This window comes from Rhinatrema bivittatum, chromosome 2, assembly GCF_901001135.1.
Source record: "Rhinatrema bivittatum chromosome 2, aRhiBiv1.1, whole genome shotgun sequence".
NCBI classification, from domain to species: domain Eukaryota; kingdom Metazoa; phylum Chordata; class Amphibia; order Gymnophiona; family Rhinatrematidae; genus Rhinatrema; species Rhinatrema bivittatum.
This window is the reverse complement of record NC_042616.1, coordinates 240,838,029-240,850,371: the sequence shown is the minus strand read 5'-3', so window position 1 is coordinate 240,850,371 and position 12,343 is coordinate 240,838,029. Positions and strand designations below refer to the sequence as shown.

General features: G+C 45.5%; 1 protein-coding gene across 1 annotated transcript in view; it reads left to right on the top strand.

Moving 5' to 3' along the window:
* DNAJC13 (DnaJ heat shock protein family (Hsp40) member C13) overlaps positions 1-12,343 on the top strand; it is a 701,712-nt gene that overhangs the window by 541,700 nt on the left and 147,669 nt on the right. Inside the window, 1 exon segment of the mRNA XM_029587070.1 lies at positions 4,736-4,827. Coding sequence (XP_029442930.1) covers positions 4,736-4,827 — 92 coding nt within the window.

Below are 12,343 nucleotides of genomic sequence, written 5' to 3'. Positions count from 1 at the left end.
CGTGTGCCGCGAACGGAATGTGCTCCGCTCACGGCGAAGCTGAAGGCCCCAGTGAGAGTGAATGTGTGTGTGTGTGTGAGGGAGGGGAAGGTGAGAGAATAGGGAGAGAGGTGTGAGAGAGCGGGGGGGGGTGGATGCTTGAGCGTGGGTGCCAGAGAGAGGGAGCCTATATGATTAGATTATGAAGGTGTATATGTGTGAGAGAGAGATTGGGAGCTCGTGTGTATGTGAGGGTGCTAGTCTGTGTGAAGGGATTGTGTATGTGTGAGACAGCCTATGTGAAGGTGTGCATGAGAGAGAGACACATAGGTAGCCTGTGTGAGAATGTATGTGTGAGAAAGGGAGCTTGTGTGGGTGTGTATGCAAGAAAGACAGACCCTGTATGAGGGGATGTGTGTGTGTGCGAGAGAGCGAGGGAGCCTGTATGAGGGTGTATGTATGTGTACTAGAGAGAGGGAGGGACAGAGGGAGCATGTGTGAGGGGCAGTACTGAGAACAGGGTCAAACTCTCTGGGACTGGTGATAGAGTGGAAGGGGTTGAGCCTAGAGGTGGAGGGAAGAGATACTGGCAGGTGGAGGAGTTGGGGCCTGAGAGGGCAAAGTGGCCAGGGGAGTAAGGAGAGTGAGTGGAAGGGACAGTGAATTTCTAGGGAAATTCTGCTCAAAATATTTAAAATTCTGCATCTCTTAAGTAATAACTTTTTTCTGTATTCATTTAAAATGTAAATTGTTATTTTGACAATATAAAGTTTGCAGAAGTTTGCAGAATTTTAAGTTTTTGTGCACAGAATTTTAAATATTTTTGTGCAGAATTTTAAATATTTTTGTGCAGAATTTCCCCAGGAGTAATATGTGCTGGAGGCAAATACTGTGTGCTATTAGTGTGCACTACTTTCACTTACAGTGCACTGTATGCCCCCAGTTCATATTGCAGAGCATCCACCATGGTATAGGGAAAAACCGCAGCTGAGCCATAACCTTCTTGAATGCCTCGACAGGTGGGGCAGGAAAAATTGGGTTTCTCCACTTGAAGACCTCTGCTTTCTCTGGAGCAAGATGAGGGCACTGGTAGACAAGGGAAACCTGAGCTTTCACAAATCTGACTGGGGGTGTGGTGTCATGAGTGTTGTATTCATGAGGGATAAAAGAGAGGACTAGGAGGGAAGAGGATAAGTTGGACAGGTGATTAAGAGCGATGTAATTCTATCCTGTCATTTTTGACAGGCGCTTTTCCACTAGTATTACATAAAATTGAAAGTGAATCTCAGAAATAATTTAATTATATCAACTCTATAAGAACTACAGTTGAGAAACTACAGTTTCTCTAGAGTAAGCAGATAATGGCATTTAAAGGAAAATGGCCTATTAGATTTAAAATTGACCATCTAGAATGAAGCGGGGACCACACATAATGGAAAGCTAGTTATCCTGCCTGAACTAAAATAGACAATAATAAATGTAAATATTGAAATGTTACTAACCATACTATCCATTTCCAGTAATTGCATCCTCAGGTAAGATTTCAGATCTGGAGTTTGAATAGCTTTCTCCTTCAGAAATGCATCAAATGCTCTGAGTCCCAAAAATCATAGCTGTTCTGTAAGTACTTACCTTGATGATTTGAGAAAATTTAAGGAAAAATTAGATGCCAAGACACAACATATTACTATTACTGCTACTTATTTTTAAAGTGCTACTAAGAACATAAGAACATAAGAAATTGCCATGCTGGGTCAGACCAAGGGTCCATCAAGCCCAGCATCCTGTTTCCAACAGAGGCCAAAACCAGGCCACAAGAACCTGGCAATTACCCAAACACTAAGAAGAACCCATGCTACTGATGCAATTAATAGCAGTGGCTATTCCCTAAGTATAATTGATTAATAGCCATTAATGGACTTCTCCTCCAAGAACTTATCCAAACCTTTTTTGAACCCAGCTACACTAACTGCACTAACCACATCCTCTGGCAACAAATTCCAGAGCTTTATTGTGCGTTGAGTGAAAAAGTATTTTCTCCGATTAGTCTTAAATGTGCTACTTGCTAACTTCATGGAATGCCCCCTAGTCCTTCTATTATTCGAAAGTGTAAATAACCGAGTCACATCTACTTGTTCAAGACCTCTCATGATCTTAAAGACCTCTATCATATCCCCCCTCAGCCGTCTCTTCTCCAAGCTGAACAGCCCTAACCTCTTCAGCCTTTCCTCATAGGGGAGCTGTTCCATCCCCTTTATCATTTTGGTTGCCCTTCTCTGTACCTTCTCCATCGCAACTATATCTTTTTTGAGATGCGGCGACCAGAATTGTACACAGTATTCAAGGTGCGGTCTCACCATGGAGCAATACAGAGGCATTATGACATTTTCCGTTCTATTAACCATTCCCTTCCTAATAATTCCTAACATTCTATTTGCTTTTTTGACTGCTGCAGCACACTGAGCCGACAATTTTAAAGTATTATCCACTATGATGCCTAGATCTTTTTCCTGGGTGGTAGCTCCTGATATGGAACCTAACATTGTGTAACTACAGCAAGGGTTATTTTTCCCTATATGCAACACCTGCAACACCTTGCACTTGTCCACATTAAATTTCATCTGCCATTTGGATGCCCAATCTTCCAGTCTTGCAAGGTCCTCCTGTAATGTATCACAGTCTGCTTGTGATTTAACTACCCTGAATAATTTTGTATCATCTGCAAATTTGATAACCTCACTCGTCGTATTCCTTTCCAGATCATTTATATATATATTGAAAAGCACCGGTCCAAGTACAGATCCCTGAGGCACTCCACTGTTTACCCTTTTCCACTGAGAAAATTGACCATTTAATCCTACTCTCTGTTTCCTGTCTTTTAACCAGTTTGTAATCCACGAAAGGACGTCGCCTCCTATCCCATGACTTTTTACTTTTCGTAGAAGCCTCTCATGAGGGACTTTGTCAAACGCCTTCTGAAAATCCAAATACACTACATCTACCGGTTCACCTTTATCCACATGTTTATTAACCCCTTCAAAAAAATGAAGCAGATTTGTTAGGCAAGACTTCCCTTGGGTAAATCCATGTTGACTGTGTCCCATTAAATCATGTCTTTCTATATGCTCTACAATTTTGATCTTGAGAATAGTTTCCACTATTTTTCCCAGCACTGAAGTCAGGCTCACTGGTCTATAGTTACCCGGATCGCCCCTGGAGCCTTTTTTTTTAATATTGGGGTTACATTGGCCACCCTCCAGTCTTCAGGTACAATGGATGATTTTAATGATTGGTTACAAATTTTAACTAATAGATCAGAAATTTCATTTTTGAGTTCCTTCAGAACCCTAGGATGCATACCATCCGGTCCAGGTGATTTGCTACTCTTTAGTTTGTCGATCTGGCCTACTACATCTTCCAGGTTCACAGTGATTTCGTTCAGTTCGTCTGACTCATCACCCCTGAATACCATCTCTGGAACTGGTATCTCCCCAACATCCTCATTAGTAAACATGGAGGCAAAGAATTCATTTAGTCTTTCTGCAATGGCGTTATCTTCCCTAAGGCATAAGGCAATACATTTTTTTTTCAACAAATATGGATAGGTTTGCTAATGCCACATTGGTCTTTGCATTCTCTACAGCATTGTCAGTTACTGTTGCAAACTGCAGTTTCAGAGAGGTTTGCTGGTCTGAACTCAAGATTCTCTCAAGGGAATTTAGCCCAAAAGTGCCATTAGCATCTAAACTCCCCAAGGGCATTGCCAGAGCTGTAGAAATTGTGGGCAGCTGGTCATAAATGAGTCCAATGGTCCAATCAGTAGCAGAGAAGACAGAGCAAGAGGTTCTAACTTTGGTCTTTTCATTTCCCTATAAGAAGATAATTCTGTTTCCTTTTTTGTCCAAGCAGTTTCCTCCTTCATTGGAACCAGAACTGAGATTTGGCACCATGAGCCTTTATTCAGAACTACCCAGGGATTTCCCCCCCCCCCCCCCCCCCCCCCCCCTCCCCTAACATACTTAGTCTGGTCAGTTGCAGTGACAGTCATCAGCTGGAGTCCATGCACCAGGATTCTTTCCAGAACCCTGCAATCACTGGCCCTGAATCCAGCCTCTAAGTGTCACCCTTTAGCTGTGTCCAACTTGTACAGAAAGAAGTGAAGTATATATAGCTGTTATAGGACTTGGACATCAGCAGAAGAAAAGTTTTACAAGCTATTTCAGAACATATGTGCTGGACTTTGTATTGCTAATTTACTATATAAGTATCTTTCTTTCCAATCTACTTGTTCTGCATTTTTTTGTGTATTTTCATAGTGTAATGGCCATAGCTGATGAAGAGAGGGCAACATAAAACAAACATGCTCATTCATAATTGAATCTCTCTGTTTACCATCTTACATTGTACTCCTGAGAAAAAAGATTACTTTGTCACACTTCTGACTTTAATCCATGAGTCATTTTACTTCACTTCTGAGTGAGTTTCAGAATTATGGGATGAGTAGTAGAGGCATAAGAGTAGGATACTTCAACTTCATTTTAGAAGGAAAGTTGAACTTGTCTGAAGGGCAAGGGCAATGTGAAGCTGTCATGATAAAGAGAGGAACTCATAGTTACCATTGAAAAATGTAATTGGGGTTGGAGGGAAAGGAGACATGTTGAAGCAACTTGTATAATATTGTCTGTATGTGTGATCAGTTATAAGAGGTACAGCTATTTATTTCAGATGAAAAACATGCATTTTCTTTGTTCTGTAGGTTCAGAGACTGAATGTATTGGCCACTTCAAGTTGTTGTTCTCTCTTCTACGAGTTCATGGTGCTGGTAAAGTACAGCAGTTGGCTTTAGAGGTAAAAATATTGCATGTTCAGCTTTTTTGCGAGTGAATGCCACAGAAGAGTAGGTTGATGTGGGTTTTAAGCAACTAAATTAAAATGTTTTAAATTTTTTGGTTCATTTTAACATTTACAGCTCCTGCATAGGAAATACAATACTTAATTTTGTGTGGTTTATCATACATCATTATGGCCTGGATTTATCAAAATGCACTAAATATCGCATGCTATAGAAAAAGGGGCGTGTTTTATGGTAATAGCCAGTTTATCGCAATTTGCGCTAATATCTATGTGAAGAGCTTAGTTACTGCAAATTGCGATAACTTTTTCGCACTTTGAGATAAGTGCCAGAATTGTGGTATTTCCTACATACAACCATTGGGGGGACAATGTTTACTATCAGGGCCACTGAGGGGGGAGGGAGAGAGCGAGACTAGGCATAATGCCCTAACACTAGATGGGTATTTAGGTATTTATATCTCTATGAGAGGCCCACCTAGTAACTTGAGGTGAGGTTTAGGTATTAGTATAGGGGTCAGGAGCCACTTTGACATTCAAAGTGAGACGTACGAACATAACAGTGCTCTCGTGAAGATTTATTTTATTTTTTTTAATTTAAATTTTTATTGGCAAACATTGAAAAACCTATACACAATCCACTTGGTACAGAATAAATCAAATGGAAAACACAATCATCAATGTGAGCATTCTGTAACAATAATAGATGCCATTATAAGCTTCAAATCCCCAATTACCCTCCCTCCCCCTATAGAGGTGTGCAAACAACTCCAGAAAGCAACATGAGTTGGAAACATTAAGGGTGAACTAGGAATAAGTCACCTCATAAAGGCAGATCTCGCCAGACCCATCAAGTGTAGCGGCCCCCAGTACTCCAGTATGTGTTGTGAATCCCAAATAGTCTATACCTGCCCCCTCTCCCTGTTTAGAAATGGTTTCCAAGATGGTAAGATAGGTATTCAGCCCGAGTGGACCTGTAGCCATCGTTCATATGGTCCCCATATCTTATAAAAGTTAGAAAGAGATTTGTTCTTATATGCTGTAATGCGTCCCAAGCTGTACACATTTCTCACTGAGGCCTGTACCATCTGTAAGGTGGGGACCCTGGTGTCCTTCCAGTGAAGTGCTATAAGACATCTCGTTGCTGTGACCACAAATTTAATAAAATAGTCATGAAATCTGAAACCGTCTTTCCTGTTGTCATTTAGCAGCGCTTGCGATGGAGTCAACTGAATTTGAATGTTCAAGATTGTTGTAATCCAGGTAGAAACCATTGTCCACAGCTGGGTAATCCTGGGACACATCCACCAAAGGTGGAAGAAAGTGCCCCGTCCCTGACATTGCATCCAACATAGGCCATTGGAGCCCGGCACCATGTGCTGTATTTGAGTGGGAGTGATGTACCACCTAAAAAACAGTTTATAGCCGTTCTCGATGTGCTGGGCAGATATTAACCCTTTCCGTAACCCCTGAAATATTCGCAGCCAGTCCTCCCCAGTCCAATCACATTGTAAATCGGATTGCCAAGCTTTTATATGGGATGCCAACATGTTAAATCTACCACTCAACAAGCCATATAAGTTAGAGATATGTTTGTCAACCTTGTCAGCATGGCGGCACATATTTTCAAATGTAGGGATACCCTTTGCCAGATCACTTTCCACTTGAGATCTTTGTACAAAATGTCTGACCTGTAGATATTTAAAGTGATCCACCGTAGAGAGCTGGAATCTATCTCTGAGAGTGGGAAAGGGGGTCAACCCTCCCGGCGCCCATATATGTGCAAATTGTGTAATACCCTGCTGAATCCAATGTGAGAGAGCCTGTGGATGACCCGCTGGCCTAAAGGCTTTATTGTGAAATAAGTAAGTGCTTTGGAAAGTGTGTTGCGTGCCCACCAGGGTTGTTTTCCATTGGCTCCATGTGGAAAGAGTGACCTCTACTGGCTCAGGGAGTTTGGCCTCTGGCATCCAGGTAGCCCTCTTTTACCATAACAAAGCTCCTATAGGTAACTTCCCCAAAAGCGCTTGCTCCATTTGAACCCAGGGCTGACAGTGCTTAGTACGATGCCAATCAACGGCCGCTTTGAGCTGAGCAGCCCCTAGATACCGAGCAAGGTGAGGCATACCCAGACCCCCCTGTAGACGTGGTAAGTATAGGGTCTCTTTGGCAATCCTAGATTTCTTGCCCTTCCATAAGTATTTGTTCAGCCGCTTTTGCCATTTGTCCAGGAGCTTGGTGGGAATTGCAATGGGTAGGGTTTGAAACAAATATAGTAACCTGGGCAAAATGTTCATTTTTAGGACCGCTAGTCTCCCCAACCAGGAGATATGATAACGGTCCCATTCTTCTAGGTCTTTATAGATTTTAGCCAACAATGGCGGGTAGTTTAACTGAAACAAATCAGTGTCCACCCCCAAGTGCACTCCCAGGTATTTAAGCTGATGTTTGGCCCAGCGAAATGGGAATTGCCGCGTAATCTGGGCAACCATCTCAGAAGTCAAAGATATATTTAAAAGTTCAGATTTTCCCCAGTTAATAGTAAAACCTGAAACTGCACTGAAAGCATGAAGTTCCGTGGATAACGCCCGTAAGGAAGTCATCGGGTCAGTAATGGTAAACAGCAAGTCGTCCGCAAAAAGAGACAATTTAGAGGAAAACTCCCCAACCTGAACCCCCAGAATGCTTGGGTTATGTCTGACCCTATATGTGAAGGGTTCCAAGAAAAGGGCAAATAAGAGAGGTGATAGAGGACACCCCTGCCGCGTCCCCCGTTGGACGGCAAAAGAGTGAGAGTATCCCCCATTTATTTTTAAGCTGGCTGTGGGCGCCTCATATAATTTTGAAATCCACCGAATATATTTGTCCCCTAAATTAAACTTTCGCAGGATATGGAATAAGAAAGGCCAGTGTACTAGGTCAAAAGCCTTTTCGGCGTCGACTGCTAAAAGTGTCATAGGGATGCGCTGGGATCTCGCCCACCACATGGCATCAACTGCCTTACGGACATTGTCGGAGGCCATCCGGCCTGGTATAAAACCCGACTGGTCCGGGTTAACTAACTCAGGAAGGAAGGCGTTAAGCCGTTGAGCTAAGATTTTCGCCAAAAGTTTCAAGTCCAGGTTGATCAAGGAGATGGGGCGGTATGAACCGCAGACTGTGGGGTCACGCCCAGGCTTAACTATCAGGGTCACGCCTGCCAAGTTGGCCTCCTTGGACAAGGAACACTGATCCTGTAGCGCATTGAACAGTTGCACTAGGGGTGGCACTAGAATGGCAGCAAATTTTTTATAAAAAACAGCATTAAACCCGTCCAAGCCAGGGGATTTGCCCACCTTTAGTGATTTAATCGCCCACATGACCTCCGCAGCAGTGATATCCCTAGTTAAAAATTTTTGGTCTGCCGTTGAGACCTGCGGAAGTGGAATGGGTTGTAAGTACTCATCTATCGCTTCTGGGCATATCTGAGAATTAGAGGCATATAGTTCAGAATAGAATCTCGTAAATCGTTGTCTTATGTCCGTATTGGAAGTAAGAATTTCCCCCTGTTCGTCTTTCACCTTGACTATATTAAGTTGGGCTTGCCTAGCCTTCAACTTTCGTGCCAAATTTCGCCCCGCCTTATTCCCACCTTCATAGAAAAGCTGTTTTACTCGTTCTAACTGAAATGCTACCTGCGCCGCCTCTATGTCCACCAAGTGCATACGTAATTGATCCATTTGCTTCAAAGTGCCAGGGTCTCCCGTTCTGGAGTGGATAAGCGCCAGCCTTTGTAATTGCTGGATGGTCTCCATTTTATCCCGCTGCTTTTGCTTTTTAATATGTGCCCCTTTAGCTATGAGTTTGCCCCTAATAACAGCCTTAAGGCAATCCCAAAGCGTAGTCGGGGAAACGTCTGGGGTGTCGTTAATTAGTAAATATTCCTGAATATCAGAATATAAAAGAGCACAGAAATCTTCATCCTCTAACAGGCTATCATTAATCTTCCAGTAACGGAGGCCTTTGTCATATGCCAAAACCGCCATCTGTAACGATACTGGGCCATGGTCCGACCATGTAATAGCCCCAATAACCGGTTGGGTAACCTGGTTTGCGCAGCCTTTATCAACTAGCAGATAATCAATTCTAGAATATGTCTTATGTGCTCTAGAATAAAAGGTATAAATTCTCTGTTTCGGGTGCCATACCCTCCATGTATCAATCAAGTTGTAACGTCTGAGGAAGCTATGAAAACTCAGGCGCACCCTCTTCTTGGTTTGGGTACTCCCATTAGAGTTATCCAACCGAGGGTTAGTAGTTAAATTGAAGTCCCCTCCTATTATGAGGTGACCCTCAGCACTTTGTTCAATAAACTGAGATAAGCGGTCCAGAAATATATCCTGGGCGGCGTTGGGAGCATAAACACTGAGTAAAGAATATTTTACCCCAGCAATGACCACGATCACCATAACATATCTACCCTCGGGGTCTGAGTAATCAGCTATATATTCATAGTGGAGGTCTTTGTGGATGAGAATACCCACCCCCAGGTATTTGTGCGCTAGCGGCCTTGCAGCCCAGTACTGCCCAGGGAAATTACTAGTTCGGAGCAAGCGCTCATATCGTTTTTTGAGATGCGTTTCCTGAAGCAGTGCAATCGTGATCTTGCGCTGGCCCAAATCTGAAAATAGGGACTGCCGCTTTAAAGGAGTGTTAAGCCCCTTAACATTAAGGGACTGGATAGTGATGGTCGTCATAGCGAGGCATTATTACACATAAATTGAGCTGACATGCAACATAGCAAGGATGTATATCGAGCCCGCCTTATAAAGAAATATCTCCCAGTTCCCCAGCTATAAAACCCTGGACATTGTGAGCCCACCTCCATATCCCCTCCCCGCTTTCCCACCCCCCTTACAGCATGTTCCTTTACCAAGGTCCATACCATATGTATGTGGGAGGACAAAATCATTCCAGCAGAAGTCTGCCCCCTCCGACAGGTAACAACCAGATTATATTGTTAAAGTAAGCATTCAAGCACTCTTAAATAGGATAAACCAACTAGCTCGAGCCTGACTCCCCCAAGGCAGCCCCACCATTTACTAAAGAACAAAAACACAGAATAGAACATGAGGAAAGCTGCCCCGTCGGAACCAGTATCATAAGCAGTAGAACTGTAACAACAGATGAGCCCAGCGCTAATCAATCACTGCACCGGGAACGACACTTTCTGCCCCTTTAGGGCTTAGAACTGTAGTGCAGCGTCCCGCTTGGGTATCCTCAGCCCTGCGGATCTTTGTCCGGGTTCCGCCGCAGCCTCTTGTCCCCGCGGTTCACCCTTTGCCATCTGGGGGGGTCATCCCGGTGCGCAGAAGGCTTGGGGGGTGCCTGGAGCCCCGCGATCACGCCATAGCCCGCCTCCTGTAAAACTTGAGAGGCCTCTGTGGGGGTTTTCACACGATGTGAGTCACCCTTTACTGAGAAAGATATCCCAAAGGGGAACAACCATCGATACCGGATATCTTCCCGCCGCAGAAGCTCTGTTACTGGCTTGAAGTCCCTCCGTTTTTTGATGGTCATCGGCGAGAGATCTATAAAGATCATTATCTCGTGCCCCTGCCATTGCCATTTATTTTGTTTTCGAGCAATACCAGCTAACTTATCTTTAAGAACAAAGTCCTGAAAGCAGGCAATGATGTCTCTGGGTAAATTGTTAACCTTCGGGCCCAGAGCACGGTGCGCCCGAACCAGCTTAACCTCATCCTCTCTCGCCTGCGTCTGGGCCATCTCCCCTGCGGTAAGCAGCATGGCGCTGATTTGAGCCACCACTGCTGTGCAGTCTAAGTATTCCGCTAGTTCCGGCACTCCACGAAACCGGAGGTTGTTTCGCCGTGACCTGTTTTCGAGGTCTTCGATCTTTTCTTGTAACTGGTCCACTTCAGAGCGCATTTGAGTTAGCGTGGCTCGATTAACTTTGACCGCCTCACTGTTGGCTTCCGCCCTGGTCTCTACTTCAAATAATCGCCGACCATTCTCGGCAATGTCCCCTTTAAGTTCCTCAATAGAGGAGCGGAGATCGGCAGTATTAGCGGCCAGGTCAAGTTTCAAGTCTTCAAACCATCGTTTCATATCCGCTTTGGTGGGTAACTCAGAATTGTCAAGCTGCTCGTCCGCCAGCTCCTCCATCGAATCTGCAGTTTCCTCTGTGCCGGCCGCCATGTTGTTTCCCAGCGAGTCGCCAGCCGCCGCGAGTTTATGATAAGAATATTTCTTAAAATCAAGCGGTTTTCGCCGACTCGACATCAGTGAGGTCTTATGGTGTTCCGTAGGCTGTTGGGCACCGATTAATGCCTGTTTGAGTGCTCGATGCAAATAGATGCTGTCTCGAGGTGGAGGAGACACAGTTCTAGGCTGCCATCTGCATGGATGACGTCACTTCCTCCCTCTCGTGAAGATTTAATGACCCTCAGAGTGAGGAAACTCACTCAAAGATGAGATTTGTGCAGTGTTCTCTCAACCTAGCTTGATGTTACCCAGGTAGAGAGTCCATCAAGCTAGGTTGAGAGAACATTGCACAAATGTCAAAGTGGTCGAGTCACTCCCCCCTACCTGTCTGCTTTTGCTCCGGGACGCTCTTTCCCCGGCAGTGCCTTCAGGGATTTGCCATTCCCCTATGTGAAGTTCAAAAAAAAAGAAAGTGTGTGTACTGGGCTTTTTCTCGCTTTTTGCCAGCAGCCGAGGTTTTTTTTTGCTGAGGAGCGAGCAGTGTTCGATCCTCCCGGAAGCACAGTCCAGCTGATTTCTTCCTGCTCGTGGCTTCTGCCCTCAGAGTATGCCGCGTTCGCACTGCTGCCTCGCGTGTGGAGAGCCCTCGTCGTGCCTCTGGCGCAAGGGACTTTGCTCTGGATATCTGCCGGGTGGGGAGGGCCCCTCCCCTGCAGCGACAAAAAATCAAACCCGTGGTCGATCCTCCCACCGCATGGCTAGGCAGTTCCCGGGTCGGCAAACCGTGGGATCGGCGGCCATCTTGGGAGTCTCGGCAGCCCCCGATTCGGGGCTGCAGGAGGGTGAGTACTCAATTTTGGCAGTCGTCCCCCCCCCCCCAATTTAAGCCCGTGCAGCCCCAGGATGTGGTCCCCGACCCCCCCCCCCCTTCCTTACTCCCCTCCCCTCCTGCAAGTCCAGGCCACGTTTTTCTTCTGAGTTTGTGCTTTTAATGCACAAATCTTACCTGGCCAGCTTGCAGGAGAAGGAGGACCCCTCCTCAGGTCCTCTTCCGGCCAAGATTCCGCGGATGCCCCCTTCCGCATGCCCCCGCGGCTCCGGATCCGCAGCGGCCTGTCAGGGTGCGAGTGGTGCCGGGGCCCCCCCCCCCCCCCCCCCCCCCCGACCCACTGGTTCCTCTGGTGGCTCCGGTCCAGGATGCGGATTTGGCGGAGGCGCCCCCCCCCCCCCCCCCCCGGAAGGGGATGACCCCTGGGTGATACTGTTATTTCAAAGGGAAGAACTGGAGCCCTTCATTCCCTTTGTTCTT